The 23,760-nt window shown below is 47.9% G+C and overlaps 1 protein-coding gene across 2 annotated transcripts in view; it reads right to left on the reverse strand.

Annotated features, from left to right (window-relative positions):
- Positions 1–5,401: 5,401 nt before the first annotated feature.
- The window catches only part of OLFM1 (olfactomedin 1), a 70,918-nt gene continuing 52,559 nt past the window's right edge, over positions 5,402–23,760 (reverse strand). The window contains exons 3-6 of one of the 2 annotated variants that reach the window (XM_081967492.1): positions 18,693–18,848; positions 14,023–14,242; positions 9,640–9,746; positions 5,402–7,137 (exon numbers count right to left, since the gene is read on the reverse strand). In XM_081967492.1, the coding sequence (XP_081823618.1) occupies positions 6,463–7,137; positions 9,640–9,746; positions 14,023–14,242; positions 18,693–18,848 (1,158 nt within the window). In that variant the 3' untranslated portion in view covers positions 5,402–6,462. The remainder of the gene's footprint in view (positions 7,138–9,639; positions 9,747–14,022; positions 14,243–18,692; positions 18,849–23,760) is intronic. The other variant, XM_081967491.1, reaches the window with a different exon arrangement.

A 23,760-nucleotide genomic window follows, 5' to 3' on the forward strand; every position in this document is an offset into this window, starting at 1 on the left:
TGCAGCCTAGGACTGGGCTGCCTTTGTGACAGCTGTGAAATACTCTGACTCACACTCAAGCAGAGATCCATTAGATCCCTCCCACAGTTGCTACTGTTGAGCCAGATACTGCCTATTGTATGCCTGTGTTTTCTTGTCTAAAAGGCAGGACATTCGTTTTCTGGATAGGGCCCAATGCTTAAGTTTGCCAAGATCCTTCTGAATCTTCAGTCTATCTGCAAAGCGTTGGAAATTCCCTGCAGCTAAGTGTCACCCACAAATTTGATGAGTTCTCCCCCAGGCCCCACATGTAGGTTAATTATGAAGATGTTGAAGAGTACTAAGACAGAATCTTGGGGAACCTCACTGCAAGCTTCTCTCCATGGAAATGTAGCTCCATTAAGCACTACACACTGAATGTGGTTTGTCAGCCAGTTGCAAATCCAATTAATAGTAATGCTGTCTAACATTTTTCCTACCTTACCCAGAAGTAGATTGTGGTCTACTTTGTCAAGTGCTTTACAAGTATACTATATCCACGGCATTTCCACAGTCCACTAACTTAGTCACCTTATCAAAGAAGGCAGTAATGCCTGTCTGGCCTGATCTGATTTTAACAACCCATCTCGGGCTCAGCCAATCACCAGGCTGATTGGTTAAGCTGTGCGACTGTGGACCAGATTCTACCCGAACTCTTCCAAAAGATCTCTCTGAGGTTCAGTGACCCGTTGGTGGACTTGTTCACGACCCTGAATGCTCAGCTCCTGAGATTCTTCGCTTGATTTCCATCCCAGGCCGCAGAAGGGACAGACACTCTCCGGATCAGACGGCCTCCGGGTCTCTTGTACGCCTCACTCTCTGATACCAGGGACCCTGAGGAAGGTAGTAGTAGAAAGAGCAGACATCATTCTGATAGCACCCTATTGGCCCAGAAGGCCTTGGTTTGTGGACCTCATCCAGCTCTCCATCTGCCCCCAGTGGAGGATTCCCCAGGAGTCTTGGCGCTTGAGGAGTGCCAACTTGTCTGCCAGAGTTATAGCAACCATCGAGGCATCCAGACACCCCTCCACCACGCAGATATATAATTCCACGTGGGCGGCGTTTGTCAAATGGTGCAGCCCACTTCGGATTTGTCACACCGAGGCTTCGGTGGCCCAAATTCTTGATTTCCTCCAGAAAGGTCTGGACAGGGGTCTGTCCCATAACACCCTGCGCCGTCAGGTGGCCGCCCTGACCTCGGTTCTCCTATGGGAGGATTATTCGTCCCTCACCATCCCCTGATCAAGAGGTTTTTGAGGGGAGCCACTAATTTACAGCCCCCTCCTGTCCATAGATTTCCAACTTGGGACCTTCCCCTAGTTCTTAGGGCCTTGACAGGAGTTCCCTTTGAACCTTTGCGCACTGTCCACCTTAGGTTCCTGTCTCTTAAGGTGGTGTTCCTTGTTGCTGTAACTTCAGCCAGGCGCATTTCTGAGCTGGGGGCTCTGTCCTCCAAGGACGACCTCTGTCAATTCCACCAGGATAGAGTGGTCCTACAATTGGACCACACCTTTCTCCCTAAGGTCAATTCGCCTTTCCACCAGGCACAGGAGGTTATCCTCCCCAATTTTTTCCCACATCCGTCCCATGAGAGGGAGTGCCTATGGCACCGACTGGACATGCGTCGCGCCTTACGCATCTATCTACGGTGCACGTCTGCCTTCCGTAGGTCTGAGGCCCTTTTCGTTTCATTTCAGCCTGGCTCCCTAGGGGCCAGGGTTTCCTCTGCCACCATTGGCAGGTGGTTACGACAGGCCATCTCGTCGGCCTACGAAGCCTCGGGTTGCTCCCCGCCCTTTGGGGATCACGGCCCACTCCACTAGGAGTGCTGCTACTACTGCAGCGTGGGCCACGAGGGCTCCATTCAAAGACATTTGTTGAGTGGCTATTTGGTCTTCCCCGACACTGTTTATCCGCCACTACCAGCTAGATGCCTTCACATCGGCCAAGGCCTCCTTTGGGCATAGGGTTCTACAACAAGTAGCAACCGCCCCTCCCCCCAAATCCTAGTGGTTTTCCCTCTCAGGGACCGGAGCTTGGGTACGTCCCAGGAGTCACCCCTCCCTCGAGTCTACCGGAAAAAGAACGTTGATCCTTACCTGAACATTTCTTTTCGGTAGATGAGAGGGAGGGGTGACATCCCACCCCCATTAGAGATGGAAGTTAGTCAGTCGGGGTGAGGTGCGGGGAGTGACTTTGCCCTTGCTGTGTCTGTTTGTATTTCGGCAGCGTCTTTGGTCATGCAACTTCGAGGAACTGGGAGCCAACAGGGAAAGGAGGAAGTTAAAAGAGATTTCCCTCAGTCTTTGGACCAATCAGGCTGTGAGAATATCCCAGGAGTCGCCCCTCCCTCGAGTCTACTGAAAAGAGACATTCAGGTAAGGACCAACGTTCTTTCATTCTAGATGCTGACAAATCTGCTCCTTGTGAAAATATACACAGCCCCCTCACATCCTGGACATCAATTGTTTCAACCTCTACCCTCAAAACGACGTTGTAGGACATTGCACACCAGAACAACTAGACACAAGGACCTTTTTTTCCTGCATGCCATCACTCTCATAGCAACTAATTCCCACAACACTGTCAAACTATTTACTAAGACTGTATTACTATTATTCTTCTCATCCTTCCTATTACCTATCTCCTTTTTTTATTTATGACTATAAACGTGTTGCTTGCATCTTTATGATTTAAATTGTTTAGTTTCCTAGTCTGATTTTGATTGCTTATTTAGTATCCTATGACTATCACTAAGTGTTGGTATCTTATGACTCATGACGAATGTATTTATGACTATGATGATGGTTTATCACATATCTTTTATGTACACTGAGAGTTTAGGCAGCAAAGACAAATTCCTTGTGTGTCCAATCACAGTCGGCCAATAAAGAATTCTATTCTATTCTATCCTATCCTATCCTGTTCTGTTCTGTTCTGTTCTAATTCTATTTCTAAATCTAAACCAATTCCAATTCCAATTCCAATTCTACTCTACTCTACTCTACTCTACTCTACTCTACTCTACTCTACTCTACTCTACTCTACTCTACTCTACTCCACTCCACTCCACTCCACTCCATATCCCTATTCCATTCCATTCCATGCCTTATCTTTTCCAGGATTCTCTCAGATATTGCTGTCAAGCTGATTGGTCTATAGTTTTCTGGATCCACTCCCCCCCCCCTTCTTGAAGATTGAAATAACATTAGCTCTTTCCCAGTCCTCTGGCAGTTCCCCCATGGTTCAGGAAAGGTTTTGATCCGTGGTTCTGAGCTTATATCTGCCAGCACCTTCAGTACCCTGGAGAGGAAACCAGGAGACCTGACCTTCTTCAGAGCAGTCATGTCCTTACCCAAAGACAAGACGGTGTTCTCCCAATTGCCTTGACCTAAGGAGATTGTTTGTCTTGTTGTCCCTGGGTCAGTAAGTTCCAATCACCCCATTGGTGCACTTGCCTTCACAGCAGCTAAATGGGATCCTTGGAGCTAAAAGGGATCAAGGAAGAGTGGTTTGATGCCAGTTGACAGATGTGTGAAGCCTGTAACTCTTCCAGGCTTCGACAGCAGCTGACCAGCTGGAGGGAATTGCGTTACGTGTTCATTATTGTAGAGTAATAATGAGAGCTGCTAATTAAATTATTTCTAGCGGAACAATTCTTTGCTTTTTAGTTAAAAAAAAACCTGTATGGACATTTTAGTCATGACACCTACTTGATAATCCAACATAGCTTTTGTTAGGTAAAGGTAAAGGTTCCCCTCGCACATCTGTGCTAGTCGTTCCCGACTCTAGGGGGCGGTGCTCATCTCCGTTTCAAGCCATATATCTATCTTATTATCTCTCTGTCTGTCTGTCTGTCTGTCTGTCTGTCTGTCTATCTATCATCTATCTATCTATCTATCTATCTATCTATCTATCTATCTATCTATCATCTATCTATATCTCAATCTATCATCATCTCTCTCTCATCTATCTCATCTATATCTATCCATCATCTCTCTCTCCTCTCATCTCTCCTCTATCTTTCTATCATCTGTCTCTCATCTATCCATCCATCCATCATCTATCATCATCTCTCTCTCATCTATCTATATCTTATTATCTATCTATCTATCTATCTATCTATCTATCTATCTATCTATCTATCTATCTATCATCCATCATCTATCATCTCTCATCTACCTATATCTATCTATCTATCTATCTATCTATCTATCTATCTATCTATCTATCTATCTATCTATCTATCTATCATCTATCATCTATCTATTATCTATCTCTATCTATCTATCTATCTATCTATCTATCTATCTATCTTATCTATCTATTATCTATCTCTATCTATCTATCTATCTATCTATCATCATCTATCTATCTATCTATCTATCTATCTATCTATCTATCTATCTATCTATCTATCATCTATCTATCTATCTATCTATCTATCTAATCTAATCTAATCTATCTATCATCTCCCTCCCTCCCTCTCTCTCTCATCTATCTCTAGTTAAAGCCATGGAGGCTCAGTGATTAGAATGTAGTATTGCAAGCTAACTCTCTGCTCACTACCCATAGTTTGATCCTGACCGGCTCAAGACTGACTCCACCTTCTGTCCTTCAGGTCAGGTCAGTTAAATGAGGACCCAGATTGTTGGAGGGGGGGGGGCTTAGGCTGACTCTGCAAACTGCTTAGAGAGGGCTGTAAAGCACTATAAAGCGGTATATAAGTCTAAGAGTTTGGCGCTATGCAGCCAACATCTTTTACGCACCTTTAATTTCCCCCCACTTTTTCTGAACTATGGCAGTTGGATTTTAAAAAACTATAAAATGTTAAGCCCCCCCCCCCTTCAAATGCTTAAGGGATCCATTTAGTTACTCTTTTTAAAGAAAACTGTTAATAATTTTTAGTCATTTGTAACCAGCTTTGGCCTCCTGTATATGACCACAGTGCCCCCAAAGGGGCAAAGCATCAGCAGCTGGGCTGGCATACCCCGAGTGTCCCCCCTCCCCCCGGCCAAAATGTTAGCAATGGGGCTGGGATTTCACGGTTGCCCTCAAATCCCTTCAGGAAAACTTCTCATTTTGATTAGATTGGAGTCTTCTTATCTGAGAGCAAACCATATTTATTATTTTGCAACATTTCAAAGGGCACTGCGATTTGAAAGATGCAGCATAGAAATATTTAGTCATCTGCAATGCAAGGAAGGCCCTTGTACAAAACCCCCAAAGATACAGATTGTGTCCGTTATGCTTACACCGTTATACACAGGGAAAGTTCAAATATTCATCGAATTTGGAGGAAAGTAAAAGCTTGTCTATTTGTAAAATTTGTGTTGCTTCTGAATCTCCTTCCAGACATTCGTTGCTCATCTGTGACATAAAACACCGGACTTTTCTTAAGATATGAAACTTTCATTTATTAATTCAAATGACGTTGTTTGCATTTACAACATTCATTGCATAAACTTGGACATATAAAGTTTTCCACCTCTGGTTAATTAACAGACATTTAGGGTACAAGTTATTGGTTGGATACATGTTCAAACAAATATTTGGGTACAACATCTTGTCAATAGTACATAACTTTTTTTTTACTTTTTTTTTTTTGTATTTTATAGCTACTAAAGACACAGTTCCATTAGCTACTTTGGATCTCAGAACAGTTCGTCTAAAGGGGACATAAAGCACAGAAAAAGGAGAGAAAGAGAGAGGGAGAGAGGGAGAGAGGGGGGTGGAGGGAAGGAGGGAGGGAGAGAAAGAAGGAGAGGGGGAGGGCGGGAGAGAGGGAGAGGGGGAGAGAGAGAGGGAGGGATGAGTTGCTAGCTGTAATGGTTATACAATCTTTACACACAACTCTCTTTTCATTTTAAAAAAAAGAATCAAACTCTGCTAGTGTGAATCAACTGTACGCTGTCAAACAACCCCCATTCATCGCTGCTCTTTGTGATGTAGGGAAGGGTCCATGCAACACATCATGAAGAAAACAAAGGCAAAAGAAAAAAGAAAAGAAAAGAGGGAAAACAAGAAGCCCAGTTAACCCCTAATGAATGTCCAACAGTCATTGCCTTCCATCGCACTCTGTAACTACAGCTCTGCTATTGGAACATAAATGGGGGGGACAACCACCCTGGCCCCACCCTGAAAAAGTGGCTGGAAAGTATTTTTCAAGTGCAGTTCCAGCTGCAAATGAGTAGCGTGTTTTATTATTATTATTATTATTCCTGTTGTTTGATAATAGTAGTTTGACATGTGAGGGGTTAAGTTCTCATCTTGCAGTTTTAACTCAGGTCTCCTCCTCTCTGTTTCCAGTCTGGCAGCTGCTCCGGTGTGAAACTCCCCTTTCGATCGTTTTAAAATACATGTCCCTGACAGCCGTCGGCTCTTGGGGTTTGCCGTGCACGAAGACCTTCAGTCCCATCGCCGCACCCCCCCCCCAAAAAAGGACTACAACTCGTCAGATCTGATGACGTGGAAAAGGGTGACGTTGTAAAGTATTTGGTGGCCATTGTTCCAGGCGTAAAGGGCTCGGTCCTTAGGGTTATAGTCCAGCATGGAAATGTGTGAGTACTTGTTTAGGAACGGGATGTCTATGTACTCGTAAGTGGAGCTGTTGGTCTGGTAAGCGTAGGTCACCTTGGTCCCTCCCGAGTAGCCGTTGGTGACATAAAGCGTGCCACAGATGATGAAACCTTCGCCGGCGCTGCGCTTGGGGTAACTTGTGTTCCAGGTCTGAAGGCTTTGCAAAGTGTTGGGGTCCAGCTTGCTGATCACAATGTTCCCCGCATTTTGGTTGGTGGCGTAGACGGCCCACAGCCCGTTCTCGTCCACCATGAGGTCGATGTCTGAATGGCCTCCCCAGGCGTAATGGTAGACGTTGTTGTAGCCGGCGTAGTCCAAACTACGGGTTTTAAGGATGGTCTCCGTTTTCAAGTCGAACCTGATGATGATGTGGCTTTGGTATTTGTTGAAATAAATCGAGCCGTTGTAGACCACTTGGCCAGTGCCGGACCACGGGTGCGGAAGGCGGTGAGAGGTGAAGTTATCTGTGTTCATGAAATCCGACATGGATTTGTACTCGCGGACAAATCGGTTGTTGTGATAACTGTCCATGTACCAGACCTAGGGAAGAGCAGCAGAAGACAGAGAAGCAAAGAGCATTAAAAAAGATATCAATCCACCTAACGGTTCTGCTGTCAAAAGTCAGCAGCCGAGCTTTCTCTAATCTGGTGCCCTCCAACCGTGGGACTACAATTCCCATCTGCTTTAGTCACCGTGTGATTTCACCAGGGGTGAAGTTTAACATCCAACACACACTGAGCGTGGCGCCAATGGATAAATACATGGATCACATCTAGGCTTTTGAAAGGCCGCCTGAGACATATCACATTATATGACAGATTTAATAGTGTCAACCAGCTCCATTTCTCTCAAAGTTACCCATAATTTCTATGAAGAATACGGGTAATGAGTCAGTGGTCAGAGTGCAGTACTGCAGGCTCCTTCTGCTGACTGCCAGCTGCCTGCAATTTGGCAGTTCAGTTCTCACCAGGCTCAAGGTTGACTCCGCCTTCCGTCCTTGCCAGGTGGTTCAATTAGGATCCAGATTGTTGGGGGCAAGAGGCTGCCTCTGTAAAGCAGTGGTGTCCAAACTTGGGAACTTTAAGACTTGTGGACTTCAACTCCCAGAATTCCCCAGCCAGGGGAATTCTGGGAGTTGAAGTCCACAAGTCTTAAAGTTCCCAAGTTTGGACACCCCTGCTGTAAAGCATTTAGAGAGGCTGGAAAGCGCTTTGAAGTGGTATATAAGTCTAAGGGCTATGGCTACTGTTTGCTTGCTTTCCTTCTTCTTTCCCTCCCTCCTTCCTTCCTTCCTTCCTTCCTTCCTTCCTTCCTAACATGGTGCGCAGTGGTTAGAAGGCAGTATTGCAGGCTAACTCTGCTCACTGCCAGGAGATCGATCCCAACCAGCTCAACGTTGACTCAGCCTTCCATCCTTGCGAGGTGGGCGAAATGAGGACATCCATCGTGGATGGGCCTCTGGTGTTCTGCAAAGCCCTTTGCTCTTTCTGTGGCAGAGCAAAATGGGCCGTGGCTCCACAGAGAACCCACCGGCTTCATGAAAGAGCGGAGTTGTGCCGGTTTACCAATAAGAGAAAAGGGATCCGCTCTCTCTCTCGAGGACTCTTAACGCATCAGAACGCATCAGAACTTACGGAGATAATTAAATTCATTCCTTCGATATTTGCAGGATCGTATCCTGCCCCATACATCCCTTCGGCCGATTCGCTCTCACAGAGAGGGACTCCTCCGGGTGCCGTCCACTAGGCAATGCCAGCGGGCGACGCCCAGGAGTAGGGCCTTCTCTGTGATGGGCCCGACCCTCTGGAATGACCTCCAGATATCAGGACTACCACCGACCTCCGCTCCTTCCGTAAGAAATTAAAGACCCACCTGTTCAATCTAGCCGGCCTGGCCTAATTTCCTAATTCCCAATTTTAGTTCCTCAAGTCTGCATTTTTTAAATTGTCTAGGGGTATGTTTTTAGTTGTTTTCAATTTAATTTTTAACTTTTACTTTTTGTACAGTTGTATGAGGTTTAATTCGTTTTTAAGGGTATGGGATATTCGTCTTTTGTATTCGTTTTAATGACACACCTGTACACCGCCCCGAGTCCCTTCGGGGAGAGGGGGCGGTCTAGAAATACTGATAAATAAATAAATAAATAAATAATTAAAGGTCGATTAAATGAGAGGACTGGGGCAAAGAGCTCAGCACTGCTGTCTCCACCTGGTCCTCCGTCTTTTGTCTGCCACCTTTTGATGAAAAGGTGAACCAGAATTAGCTGGAAACAGGCAGAACAATACGGCCCCACCCTGGAGGCGAGCATCGCGGCTGCCAGTCCCATCATCTGAACTGTGCCTCCAGCGAGGAGGGGACGAGACAAGGAAGGCCTCTGTCCTCTGTCCCCCCCCCCCCACTTAAAGGCTTGCTGCTAGCCTGTCCTTCAAGCCAAGGTGGGTCAGTGTGAATGACCAAGGGCAGCAGCATTCCCAGTGGGTTTGGACAATGTAGCTTCTCTCCTTGGGAACAATATTCTTGTCCAAGCCTTACTGTTGTGGACAGTGAGGAGGTTGGGGAGGAACATGGGCCAGTCCTGGGGGCTGAGGAAAGCTCAGACGAGGGCTCTGCGTCGGAGGCAGAGAGGGAGCTAGACAGCAGTGAGGCGGAGGAACAGCTGGAGCCTGTTCCCAGGGTGCGCATGCGCAGAACTGCCAGAAGACAAGAACAACTAAGAAAGCAGGGTCAGCTTGGGAGTAAAGCCACACCTTGGAGGTGATTGGCCCCTCCCAGAGGAAACAAAAGAGGAGCGAATGGGGAGGGGGCTTTTGCAAGAAACAATTCCTTCCTTCCATCATTTCAAGAGTGGAAAGTTCTGTTTGTGGCTATAAGAGACTCTGGGCCAAGCGTTGCCTTGCCCTGCATTTGGAAACTAGTTCTCTGGCAGCGCTCCAAGAGAGATAAGGTTCGTGTGGATAAATATTCCTCTGAAAGGAAGCCTGGGTCAGAAGACTTGCTGCTCTGCTCACAGCATCTAAGGCAGGCAGGAGGAAACGACCCTACCTTGCTTTCACCCTCGGGAGCCAAGGGGTCCGTCATCCAGGAGCCGAACCTTGAGCCGGAGGTCTTTACGGTGATGGGATCGCTTATTGCAGTCAATTTCCCACAAGCTGCAAGATAGTGGAACACAACAATAGTAAGAAAGTCCTGCAATTCCCTCCCCACCCCACCCCCACCTTATGGCCTGCGTCATCCTGGGCCAAAAATGTGCAGATTGTCTTGTCCCGGGAAAGAGGCTTCTGGCGTTTTCTAAATCAGATCTGCGACGCTTTCCCATTTCTTTGGATGGTAGTTTTGAGTTCAGAGTATTCTTAGCTAGCCAGAGAAAATGGCTGAGATGCCGAAAGAAGTGCATGGGGGGGAGGGGAGATTGCATAGTTGTAGGGTGTGCTGTTGAGGAACTCTTGGTGTGCACAGCGAACCCATTGATAGAGGAAAATAGCTGCCTCCTTGTATAGGGAAGAAACAAATCCAGGACTGCTGCTGCTTGCCATGGAATAGAGGCGAATCAGTGCAGAATAACAGAGTTGAAAGAGAACTTGGAGGTCTTCTAGTCCAGCCCATTGTTTGAGCAGGAGACCCTATACTATTTCAGACAAGTGGCAGTCCAGTCTCTTCCTAAAAGCCTCCAGTGATGAAGCACCCACAACCTCTGAAGGCAAGACATTCCCCTGGTTAATTGCCCTCACTGTTTCTCCTTAATTTTGCTTCTCTCCTTCATTCAATGTCTGTGGAGATTCTCTGTCATCCAGGTCATAGGTTGTCCCAATGGTGTTTTTCTCCCCCAAGAGGCAACTGTATTTTGACACAGAGAAACCTCCAAGTGGCCTCAAGGACCCTCTAAAAGGATGCAAATGACCAGCTGTCTGCAAGGAGTATAAATCCTTCTATTCTCCACCATCCAGTCAGAGCTGAAGAAGCTTCTGGGATGAGAAGCGAAACATTTTCAAACAAAACCCAGAAAGTCCAGTTGCCTCTTGGGGGGGAAAAAGGACACCTTTGGGTCTCTCCTTGGTTAGATTCCATCCATTGTTTCTTGCCTTCCCTTCTGGTGCTTTGGAAAATAGGTTGACCTTCTTCTCTTTGTAGGAGCCTATCCAATATTGGAACCTACAGGTGGTCCTAGAATTACAACGGTTCATTTTGTTCTCAACCCCTTTGTGGATTCTTTAGCTGCCTCTGCTTTCTGGTCAGGAAAAGGCCCTGGGGAGAAGCCCTTCCGGCTGCCTTCCCTGGGACTGAATAGTCCCTTCGGAAGAGAGGAGGCTGGATAGAAGAAGCTGCAACACAAGGCGAGACCTGTCTTTGGTGCCTCCTTCCAAACAGGTGCAAGACCTCCACGCTCCATAAACAAGATCCTTGCCCAAAGTGTGTCCTTCACCAAAGATTAGCATCGCCAAATGCTAGAGATGGAGGGCAGAAGAGCACCCAGCCTCGGTCTGAAGGCCTCCCTTGAAAGTGAAACTCGCCACTTCTTGAGAGCAAGTTCATTTCGAACTTCATAGGGAAAGCTCATATACTTTATAGATTTCAAATATGATTTTAAATGCTTCCTTCAATGGAAGCCACCAGCTCGCAAGGAAATCTCTCCTGCGTGTCCCCTTCACAAGGGGACCGGGTTCCATCTCAGCAGCCATGCGCAAAGAGAGATGCTTTCACACATCTGTTGGGATGTATGACATCTTTTGGTATGACATCACCCCATGCACAATAAGGAGCAGAAAGCTGAATTTATTAATGTATTTGGTCTTAGACATTAGGATTTGATAGCTGAATTCAGCCTTGTAGCAATTAGGAAGAACTGCATCCTATTTCTGAAGACTCAGAAATATATAAGGCCCAATTCACAATCATATAGGTACCTGTCGGGCATCTAATTACAATTTGCTAAAAGCTACCGCATTGAGAAGTGACCAATAGTTATTATGGTCTCTGCTTTCAGATTAAAAGAACTTCTCCATCCTTCTATCTTATCAGGAGTGTCTCCTCCAATAAATAAATAATAATTGTAAGTTCCTTGGGTCTCAGATGAGTTGACAAAGACCCATCATGGTTTTGAGATGTTTCTGTTTATCCCCATCCTTGAGAAAAATGGGCTCCATCAATTATGGATTGCTGTTAGAGCAACAGTCCAAGAAAGGATGCTTTCAGTGGGAATAGGTAGGTGAACGTTGGTACATAATATAATAAGTTGCCATCCATGGATTAGAAGACCTCCAAGTCCCTTCCAACTCCGATGGGCTATGATTCTATGATTCATTTCGGGGCTATCCAGTCTTGAAAGAGGAGTGGAATGGCAGCTCTCTGGAACCAATCTGGGGGTTGTGGTAAGAGATATTTATTCCCTCCTCTGGTATCAGCAAGATCTATAAACATTTGTGGAATCCTGTTCTGATTTTTAACTTTATCTTTAACAAGCAATCGATGTAAAACTCCAACACTGGAGATTGTTAAGAAGGGATTGGACAACTGCTTGTCTGAAATGGTGTAGGGTTTTCTGCTTGAGCAGAGGGTTGGACTAGAAGACCTCCAGGGTCCCTTCCAACTCTGTTATTCTCTGTCATTCTTTTGTATCTGTAACCTTTAAATGGGCAAAACCTTTTGAACCAATGTATCTCAAATGGGATAGCTATCTGGGACTGATGACTTTGGTGGAATAGAAATTTGGCCAACATTCTAAAACTGCTGTGAATTTTAAACGATTATAATTTTACCATTTTAGCATTTGATGGCATAATACAAAATGTTGTATAACGTTTCCTGTGGTCCCACTTCAGGTGTTTCTCTGTGCTATTAGGTTCAACGGGGGTCCTTTCAAGGCAGATACGCTCTCTCTGAATTTTAAAAGAACTTTTTGAGTACATTAGAAGTTCTGCCACCGAGAATCCTGATAAGGGAACCTCTCTGAAACTGTGACCCAAGGGGTCACATTGAGCTTGGCTGCTGAACCACAAATGTAAACTGCACTTCACAAGGGCTTCCCACCTCCAAGAAAGTGCCAGGAAGGGAAAAGATTGCCTGCCATCTCCTACCCTACTTACCTGGCATAAACCTTCGCAATACTTGGCTTAGTTCTGATTGGGCTTCGGTCCCATTGTACCTCTACAGGTGCTGCTTTCCTGTTCTGGCCCACAACCTCAGTGATATCCAGCAGAAACTGGAGATCCCATGCAGGAGGAGATCATTTAGCTCGCTTGATTTCTGTCCCTCCCCTAATCCGTTTAACGGGACATTACCCCTCGAGAAAGATATGCCAGCTAGTCCTGGCACAGACCCTGCCCCACAACTCGGGAAAGTTGCCCTGACTTTCCCAACAGATCCCTGGCGGTTGGACCGAGGGCTTTCCAAGCAGTAGATTCCCAAGTCAGCCGGTGATCCTGTTTCCTGGGGAGGTGGGATCATGGAGAATCTGAGAGAGTCTGGGGAAGAAGGGCACTTTGGAACTATGAGATGTAAAGAAGTACAGTAGATCAATAACTAAATAGGCCTCCCAGTCACCCCCAAAACGTGGGGATTTTCATCGCCCAAGAAGTCAGGGTGGCTTCACCAGGTGCTTCTTGAGGTTGGCAGCAGGGCAGTGGTTTTAATGATTGGTGTTTATGTTTGCAGCCGGTGTATTAATCTTATCTCTGCATCCCCCCCCCCCCCCCCCCCGCACTGGTAGCTCTTTGGAGCCTCGTTTTTGTTGTTGTTTAGACGTTAGCCGGAGATTTACTGCTGACGGTGTTTTAGAACAGCAGGATAGAAAAACCAGGGCTGGCAACAGTATTTAGACTCCGGGACTTGCTGGGTTTGGAATCTTGGCTTGTGACACCTGGACCCTTCCCATGCCAGCTAAAAGAGGGTGAGTGTGAGCTTGCAGGGAGCCCAAGATCTCCTGTTTCAAGAGGACCACACGTGTTTTTCCTACCCCTTTTGATCACCAGTGTCTCATCCCCCCCCTCCCTTCCCCATGCACATTCCAAATTGGAGGTTACTGCCACAATGGTGCTTCTGAAAAGTCCCCCCACAAGGTTGCCCTGGGGTGGCAGAATGGCCCTGAATCTTCCATCCATCCGTCTGTCCGTCCGTCCGTCTGTCCTCTCTGATGTGCCTTGCCCATTTGTCCCCCCTGACCTCTCCCTTACCGGGACTCAACCCCAAGGGCCACGGGGGCAACTTCCTCTGCCCCCACCCCACCCCACGTTGGCAGGCTTGCAGTGGGGCCCTCTGGGAACTCTGCTGTGGCAGGGCACCGGCTGAGTTCGGAGTGGGGCGGGTCGTGGGGTGAGGAAGGCGGGGGAGGGCCCATCCCTGCAGTCTCTGGCCAGCCCGGGTGCCCGGTGGGAGCAGAACAGCCCAGAGGGTGAGGACACCCTGCCCCTCGGGGGCCGGTGCGTCTCCTACCTAATTTCTGCATGCATGCCCGCAGCCTCTCTTCAAGATTTGAGACTCTGCTCTGGAGCTCTTCGTAGTCAAAGGCGCCAATTTCCTCCTGGAGCTCGTTTAGAACCGACGTCAGGTTCTGCAACTCCTCTTTAAACTGCAAAACCAATTTGGCATCGGCTTTGTACTCCTCCAAGACTGGGATCAAGGGCCTAAGCTCCTCCATTTTCGCTTTTATCGCCTGCAAGGTTAAAATAAGCTTGGTTTCAGTGCTCTGCGCGCAAGAGTCCCCGCCCCCACCCGCCCAGCCCCTCCTCTCTCTGCACTGGGCTGCTCCTGCTCCCTTCGGGGTGCACCGCGAAGGCCGCCGTTATTAGGACCATTAATGCTTGTGGGGAGCGTGGAAACTCAAATGGGAGAAATATATATATATATATACATATGCATGTATTAAACAGTCTGAAAAACACCGTCTTATTTGGGAAAAAAGGCCTTTATTTTGATTTTTTTCTGTTTTTAGAATGCAACATCTTAAGGTTACATGCTTCGGTCACATACACAAATTCTTTTTTTTTTTTTATCTTTTCCATAAAATAATGATGATGATCAGGAGGAGGAGGAGGAGAATAATAATAATAATAATAACCAACGCATTGACAAGGAGTTCCAAAAACTAGTGGATGAAATGTGATTTCTACAAGTTCCATGCAAAAGACAAGCTCTCAGCGGAAGTGATTCTGGCAAGGGCGGGAATTGGAAAGAAAGAAAGAAAGTAAATAAACAAACCAGGATCAGAAAAGTCAAGAAAGGACCAAACTCAAAGGGGGTGGGGTGGGGGGGTGGGGGGAAAAAGCTCTCTGCCCTCTCTCTGGGTGTGTTTTTCATGGTTACATGTGGGGGTGGGGGGGGGGGTGGGATGAACACCTTCTTCAGCCAGTGCGACATTGTAAAACTTTCTTTTAAGTTAGCCCTGCAAGCAAGAAGACGAAACGCTGAAGTCCCACAGGGTTTACTCAGAGGTTAACACAGTTTGCATCCCAGCCGTGGCCCAGTTGAGCCACCCCTCCCCAGAGACCTCCTCCTCCCCCCTCCAAGGACGATGCACCACTAAGGGGTTTCATGGAGAGAGGGGGGATGGGAGCTTCTGGCCATTCCCCCTCCCCCCCCGCAATTCTCTCAGCTTGGCATTTGCTGCCTTGCCCTTCACCCAATCCCCCCCCCCATTGCCAGGAAGCCCCTCTGCCCTTGCTGACCGCATGGTGGCCCTGCCATAGAAAGGAGGGGAACCCCCCCCCTTTCCCAAGATCTCCAAGCAAGGGGGGGGGGCTCCAGGCTTCCAGGGGAAGCTCCCCGGATCCCTGCCTTGGCCCAGGCAGACCACCTCTTTAGCAGGAGGAGGGGGGAGTGGCTGGCCTCACTTTCTCTCTCTGCAGGGGAAGGGGATTAGGAGGGGAGCCCCTGTGAGAGGTGCAAAGGATTCTGGGAGAGGTGGCAGCGTTTGTGCCTAGGGTAGCCAAGAAGGAAAGGGAGGGAGGGAGGGAGGGAAGGAGGGAGGGAGGGAAGGAGGGAAGGAGGGAGGGAGGGAGGGAGGGAGGGAAGGAGGGAGGGAGGGAGGGAGCCCTGTTTCAACCAGCAGGTCTCGTTCAAAGGCAGAAGCTTCAGCAGGCATCGCCCGGGGAAAGGCAGAGAGAGAGAGAGAGAGAGAGAGAGAGAGAGAGAGAGAGAGGCCATACCAGCTTCTGCCTTCCGTGGCATTTGGCCTTCTGAGCCTGGCAGGCAAAGGGTTAAGGGAAAACCTTTTGGCTTCATTACTTTGTTTGCAATTTTAGTCTTCTCTCCTTTTCTCTCCTCTCTCTCCTTTCTCTCCTTCTCTGTCTCTCTCTCACTCTCCCCTCTTCTCTCACTCATTTTTCTCTCCTCTCCTCTCTTCTTTCTCTTCTTTCTCTCTCTCCTCCCTTTCCATTCTCTCCTCTCTTCTTTCTCTCTCTCTCCTTTCTCTCCTCTCTCTCTCCTCTTCTCTCACTCCTTTCTCTCTCCCTCTCCTCTCTCTTCTTTCTGTCTCTCTCCTCTCTCTCATTCTCTCTTCTTCTCTTACTCCTTTCTCTCTCTCCTCTCTCTTCTTTGTCTCTCTCTCTCATTCTCTCTTCTCTCACTCCTTTCTCTATCCCTCTCCTCTCTCTTCTTTCTGTCTCTCTTCTCTCTCATTCTCTCTTCTTCTCTCACTCCTTTCTCTCTCTCCTCTCTCTTCTTTGTCTCTCTCTCTCTTTCTCTCCTCTTCTCTCACTCCTTTCTCTATCCCTCTCCTCTCTCTTCTTTCTGTCTCTCTTCTCTCTCATTCTCTCTTCTTCTCTCACTCCTTTCTCTCTCTCTCCTCTCTCTCCTCTCTCTTCTTTCTCTCTCCTCTCTTTCTCTCTCTCTCCTTTTCTCTCTCTCTCTCTCACTCTCTCCTCTTCTCTCACTCATTTCTCTCTCCTCTCTTCTTTCTCCCTCTCTTTCTCTCCTTTCACTCTCTCCTCTTCTCTCTTTCCTTTCTCTCTCCTCTCCTCTCTTCTTTCCCTCTCTCTCTCCTCTCTCTCTCCTTTCTCCACTCTCTTCTCTCTCTCTCTCTTTCCACTCTCTCTTCTCTCTCACTTCTTTCTCTCCTCTCTCTTCTTTCTCTCCTCTCTCTCTGTCTCCTCTGCCTCATTCAATCGGATAAAATGGAACTTGCTCCGCACATTCTTTCCAAGGGAAAAGGCCTTCATGTGTGGGATGGAGCTGCCTGCTCTTGCGTGACTCCCTGGTCTGCAGCCTCCTGGGCTTTCTTCCTTCTCCTTCCATTCCCAGCCCACTGAAGGCCTCCGAAAGGAAGAGGGCACGCTGTCCCCAGGGGCTTCTCCAGAAGCCAAGCCACGGTCAATGCCAAGGGCTTCTCTGCTGTGGAGAAATCACCAAGAGGAGAAACCCTCTTCCCTGAAGAGTCCTTAGGGCACAGAGCCGGAAAGGGCCTCTGATCTATGATGAAGCTCCCATCAGCCCCATTTCTCCACCTGGAAACAATTTGTGAAGGATTCTGGAAGGCGTTTCTCTCCCCCCCCCCCCAAAGACTGATTAATTTTGTTTGGAACGCCAGCACATAAAAAAAGAGGATGCCCTGCCTTTCTCAAAAAGCCCCTCACTCAGCTGAGAATGAGCAGAACGAAAGGGTCTCTTTGGACACACACACACACACACACCTCTGTTAGGAGGCTTTCCTCTAGAGCAGGGGTGTCCAAACTTGAGAACTTTAAGACTTGTGGACTTCAACTCCTAGAATTCCCCAGCCAGCCATGCTGGCTGGGGAATTCTGGGAGTTGAAGTCCACAAGTCTTAAAGTTCCCAAGTTTGGACACCCCTGCTCTAGAGCCTTCCCACCAACCTGGCTCTGCACTGGGGTCAGGGACAGGTTGGGGAAGCCTGGAAAACAGTTCCAGAAAGCATCTCCTCCAACTACAGGTCAAATGATGCTGGACGTTGAAAAATACAAATGAAACAAGCTGAGCAGTTTCATTTTTGGGGGGGGGGGGGCTTTTAATGACCCAGTAATCCCTTGCATCATCAGGGTAGAGTCAGGGCAACTGAGTGTTTACTGGACGGATGCCCTTCCTGTCACCAATGCAGAGTTCGCAGCAGATATTTTGCTCATTATGCCCAGAGAGAGAAATATCTGCTGCTACCTAGGATCAAACTCACAGCCTCCCGATTGGGGGGCGGGGGGGAGGGGGGGAAGAAGGAGAGCAGTTTCATAATGGAACTAATTCTCCAGAGGAGGAAGGGTGGCCCCCTCTTCACTGGGGGCCACCTTTCATTTCAATCCACTGGGTGGATTGAAATGAACATAGACAACCATCTCTGAAGGATGCCTGAATTTGGGGCTCCATTTTCATAGCATTCCATGGGGTGGGGGGGTTGTTTCCAAGTACCACCAGAAGACCACTTTGATGGGAAGCTCAGACTGTCCTAGCCCCAGGCCGAAAAACCCTCCTTTGAGAGAACACGAGGGGCATGGCATTCACACATGACATTCATTCGTAGCTCAGGATCTTCCCATTTGGCTTCCTACACTGAGCTGGGGGTGGGTTGGGATGTCTCCATGAGTCCCTCCCAGCTTGAGGATTCCATGTATGATATGAAACTCCCAGTTCGATTTTGAAACTGGGAAGGGCCTCTTTCATTCATTACATCAGTTTTACTTGGCAGGAAATCTCATGGATCTTAGCAAATTCCAGACCTGTCCTTTTGTAGATAATGGAGGAGAAAGATCTATTCAATGGGAACCAGTTCAGTGAAGGCAGGAAAGAAGGAAAGTAGATTTAAAATGCTGAGAAGGGGCAAAAATTGCAGCCCAACAATCTGACTCTTGGATTTCAAAAGTCGTTCAGTTCATCCCAAGTTTAGGGTTTCCTGGATGGCCTTCAAAGCAAAGGAAATGGAGGCTTTCTGGAAACTCTCAGTGACTGTAGTGGAAATTAAAGTCCATTCTGCCTCTGCTGAGCTTCAGCCACCATTGTTGTGAGCAAGAGCAGTCCTGCAATGGGAGGGGAACCCAACCCTTCTGAGACAACTCCCCCCCCCCCCAGTTGGGAAATGGTGCCTAAGAGACCCTCAGCCTTCCCCAAAAATTCTGCCAAGAAGGCACTTCTTTCCTTCCTGGGCCCAAGAGGTCTACTTACCTTAAACTGTCTGGCCAGGTGTTGCTTGTGACTCTCTTCCACTTGCTTAAACTTGGATTCCAGGCCTCTCATCTGATTTTCCATTTTCTCCACATACTGAAGATCCCGTTGAGTTCGCCTGTCCAAGACTTCTATGGACTGAGACATGTTCTGTACCTGTGGGGCAATCGGGTGCGAGAGACGGTGGGGGAATCAAGAGAGAAGAAGTTATTAAAGTTAAGAGAGACACAAAGGGGAGATTGACAAAAAAAATCTCTTTGCCATCATCAAGGAAAGTAAGAGCAGAAATAACAAGTTGCAGCTACCTCGATTTCATTTTAATGGAAGGAAGAACTTACTGAAAATTATCCAATAGTGGAACTGTCTACCTAGAGAGATGGCAGATTTTCCAACTCTGGGAGTTTTTAAGAAGTTGGACGGTCACCTCTTGGTAACAGCTTAATTGATTTTCCTGAACATGGTAAGAGAGTCATTCAACGATTCCTCAGTTTTAGGGTAACACAATATGTGCAGTACAGATTGTAGAAAATGGCTTGAACCTTCCATGATAAGGTAGCAATAGCAATGGCACTTATGTACCACTTTATAGTGCTTTACAGCCCTCTCTAAGGTATTTACAGAGTCAGCCTCTTGCCCCCAACAATCTGGGTCCTTGTTTTACCCACTTCAGAAGGCTGAGTCAACCTTGAGTCTGGTGAGACTCGAACTGCCAAACTGCAGGCAGCCAGCAGTTAGCAGAAAGAGCCTGCAGTACTGCACTCTGACCACTGCGCCACCACGGCTCATGGGGACGGTGGGGGAAATAGCAACCAGGTTTGTAGCTCGGTAAACTAAAAGGCTGCGGTTGTGTCCTTCGTGGCCTGCTTGTGAGCCATAGGATACTTGCTTACTCCCGAGTAGAAATACAATAAAGCCTTCACTTAGATTGGAGGGACAGACAGACAAACGCTGGTGAAATGACACATGAGATTTTGTGCACAACATTGCTGGGTAAAGTTGGTCCCTGTTTGAAATTGAAGTGACCTCTGCTACAACAGGTCAGTCAATTGACTTCCATGAAGCTGAGGGTTTGCTCTAGGCAGCGATGGAAACCTTTTTTGGCTCGTGTGCCATAAGGGGGGTGGCGCAGGGGGGGCGTGCGCGGGCGTGCCACACCCATAATGCAACACGCAACCCCCCAGTCCGCATGCACGCATGAGATGCGCGACCCCCCCCCCAATTTTTACATGTCTTTTTCGCCCTCCCCAGGCTCCAGAGGCTTTATAGGAGCCTGGGGAGGGCGAAAACAGCCTCCCCCACCCCCCCCCAGAGACCCTCCGGAGGCTTAAGGGACCTTCACGAGGTTTCCTTGAAGCCTCCGGAGGACTAAAAAGGACCCTACGAGAAAACCAGACTTCCAGTTTGCTCGGAGGGTGGTTTTTAGTCCTCTGGAGCCTTCAGTGAAGCTTCCAGAAGATCCCTGAAGCCTCCGGAGGGCTTAAACCGACCCTACAAGCAAACTGGAAGTCCGTTCCCGAACTTCCTGTTTGCCCATAGGGCCGTTTTTTTGGGGCTCTGGAGGCTTCAGGGAAGCTCCTGAAGACTCCGGAGGGTCTCTGGGGGGGGGGGGGCGGGGGAGGCTCTTTTCGCCCTCCCCAGGTTCCTATAAAGCCTCTGGAGCCTGGGGAGGGCGAAAAATGGCTTTAAAAAAGGCTGAACTCAGCTGGCCAGCGTGCGAATACGCGCTGGCCAGCTGACAGGGCAACGCCTCGCGTGCCCTGACAAATGACTCCACCTGCCACCTGTGGCACGCGTGCCATAGGATTGCCATCACGGCTCTAGGCAGATGTCGGTGTGCTGTTGTTACTCAATGCAGCCAAAGAAAGTCTGACGGAGGTAAGGTTCTTTTTGTAACAGTTGTATTATTACAATGATATTTTTCTCTCTCTCTCTCTCTCTCTCTCTGTGTGTGTGTGTGTGTGTATCATCTAATAATGCTACGATTTACAGGTGGGATGCTGGATGTCAGACCTGGAAGCCATCTTTTGCATTGGGCCTTCAGGCCGGCCACATTTTCTGCTGTGGGAAAACAGGAGGGGGGATTATATGGAGCATGGGAGGTATATAGTCTAAATAACATTCCTTTCTCAGAGTGTCAAGGACGGCTTGCCCTGCATCTGCAATGGCGTGACTGGGAGGCATCTCCAGTTGGGACGGTGCCTGATTGGGCCTTGTGATGGACAGGGGGTTGCTGGGCAGGGACTAGAACTTTCTTTTGGGTGGGGAAAACCTGGAAACATTTCAGATTTGGGTTTTCCCAGATGTGCCAATATGACATCTCTAATAAAGTGGAACTTTGAGGAAATTCGAGCCTCAGAGTCTTTTTTCATTGGGGGGTGTTACTTGGAGCCCTGACACTGGAATTCATTCATTCATTATTGATTTTATTTATAAGCTGTCTAATCCAGAGGTATCCTATGGCAGCATTTTAAAAAATGTAAAAATGTATTATGTAAACTCCACTGAAAATAAATCAGTAATAAAGAAGAAGAAGAAGAAGAAGAAGAAGAAGAAGAAGAAGAAGAAGAAGAAGAAGAAGAAGAAGAAGAAGAAGAAGAAGAAGAAGAAGAAGAAGAAGACAAGACTCCACTCCAGAGGAATAGAAGTAGAAATGCTTTCTGCTTTCAGATCCTACATCGTCCCGGACAGAGGTCTGCTGGAAAAGCCAGAGTTTAAAAGCTTTCTAGAAAAACCACAGGGTTGGTGAGGGTGGTATGGGCTAGCAGGGAAGAGTCTGCTACTCCAAACAGTAGCAACACACCTCTCAGATCACATAAGGCAGTATAGTTTGATTGATGGGTCTGAAAGACGCCAGCAACATGGCTAGAGAATCTAGGATTGACTGTATAAGATCAAACCGTCTCTCAGATTGCTGACGATCGTTGGCAACATGCCCGTCCACCTACCCACCCCTCGATCAACTGCTTCATTTACAGCAAGTAGCAGGGTGAAATGATATTGAGACTCTAGAAAGAGTGCAGAGAAGAGCAACCAAGATGATTAGGGGACTGGAGGCTCAAACATACAAAGAATGGTTGCAGGAACTGGGCATGGCTAGTCTAGAGAAGAGAAGGCAAATACCATCCTCAACTGAAGCAGGGTGTCAAAATCTAGAAAGATCCGTATTCTGTATTAGCAATAGAATTTAAGCTTATATACTGCTTCACAGTGCTTTACAGCCCCCGCTAAGCAATTTACAGAGTCAGCATATTGCCCCCAACAATCTGGGTCCTCATTTTACTCACCTAAGAAGGACAGAAGGTTAAGTCAACCTTGAGCTGGTGAGAATCGAACTGCTGGATGTCGACAGAGTTAGCCTGCAATACTGCATTCTAACACTCTGCCACCACGTCCCTTCCTTCCTTCCTTCCTTCCTTCCTTCCTTCCTTCCTTCCTTCCTTCCTTCCTTCCTTCCTTCCTTCCTTCCTTCCCAAGCAATGGCACTTAGACTTATATAACGCTTCACAATGCTTTCCAGCCCTCTCTAAGCGGTTTACAGAGTCAGCCTCTTGCCCCCAACAATCTGGGTCCTCATTTTACCCCCCTCGGAAGGACGGAGGGCTGAGTCAACCTTGAGCCCGGTGAGACTCGAACTGACAAACTGCTGGCAGAAGAAGGAGCCTACAGTACTAGAATAGCATCACACCTAGAATATCGTGTCCCGTTCTACACTTTAGGAAAGAAGCTGACAAATTGGAGCATATCCAGAGAAAAGCAATGATGATGAGGGGACTGGAACAAAAAGCTTAAGAGGAACAACTGGATGTGTTGGGTACCTTCAGTCTGGAGAGAAGACGACTGCAGTGAGAAAGTGTCCAGAGGATGATCCGGTAGATAAAAGATGTGGTAGGACCATTCAGAAACATATTGGAATGGGTTGGGTTGGGTGCAAGAAGACCGTCCTAAGGATGAAAGCTGTTCTACAATGGGCCGCTGGGGAGTTGTTGGAACCTCCTTCACTGGAGAGTTTAAGCTGTTGTGGCCCACCAGCAGCCAGAGGAGCTGCCAGCAGAGTCGGACAGTGAGGAGGGTTGGGGAGGAACATGGGCCAGTCCTGGAGTCTGGGGAAGGCTCAGATGAGGCTCTGCGTTGGAGGCAGAGAGGGGGCCAGAGCCGTCTGACAGTTATCAGCTGCCTTTGGAGTCAGACAGCAGTGAGGCAGAGGAACAGCTGGACCCTGTTCCCAATATGCACATGTGCAGAGTTGCCAGACGAAGGGAACAGCCAAGGAACAAGGGTCGACTTGGGAGTAAGGCCACAGGTGGACGGAGAATAGCCCCTCCCATAGGGAATAAAAGAGGAGAAAAGGGGAATGGAGTTTGCAGGAAACAATGAGTTCATTCCTGCATTCTTGCCAAGTATTGCGGCGTCTGAAGGATATCGGCCTGGCCACTCTGAGAAAGGTTGGTAATTGTGAACTATCCTGAAAGACCGTGAGAAAGGAAAGACTTTGCTGGAGAGGAATTCACTGTTAATTAAATAAAAGGGATTGATCGGGACAAAGACTGGGAAAGCCTCAGTCAGAACCTAAGCAGAGGCCAGGTGGCCACCTGTCCGGGATGCCCCAGTGGTGGTGGGGTGTTTCCCACGCAGGACAAGGGCTGGACTAGATGACAAAGTCCTCCCAGGCCTTACGTCCCATGACTCAAGCCTGGAGCTGCGTCGATACGCAAAACACCAAGTTTGTTCAAGGATGTAATTAGTGTGAAGATGCGAATCCTGGAGTCAGGAGAAGCAGCTGAGGAGAGCAGTAGGAAGGTCACCTGCCTGAAAGTCTTCCCAGTGGCAAGAATGGATAATATTTCTCTTTCAACTACACTAATTATCGATACATTTGCATCCAGCCCCGCACATCGGAACATGCAGATCTCTGCAGATATGCACCTACGGTTGCCCTTTTCTTGGTGATGTATTGCAAACCGGAGACCGAGATGCTGAATAGGCACTTTGGAAAGAGCACTGAAAACATTGCTAAACTCTGCCCTCCTTTCCCTGTTGCGAAATGTGCAGCAGCAAACAACCTCCAAAG

This window comes from Natrix helvetica (assembly GCF_964273705.1).
Source record: "Natrix helvetica genome assembly, chromosome: 15".
NCBI lineage: Eukaryota > Metazoa > Chordata > Lepidosauria > Squamata > Natricidae > Natrix > Natrix helvetica.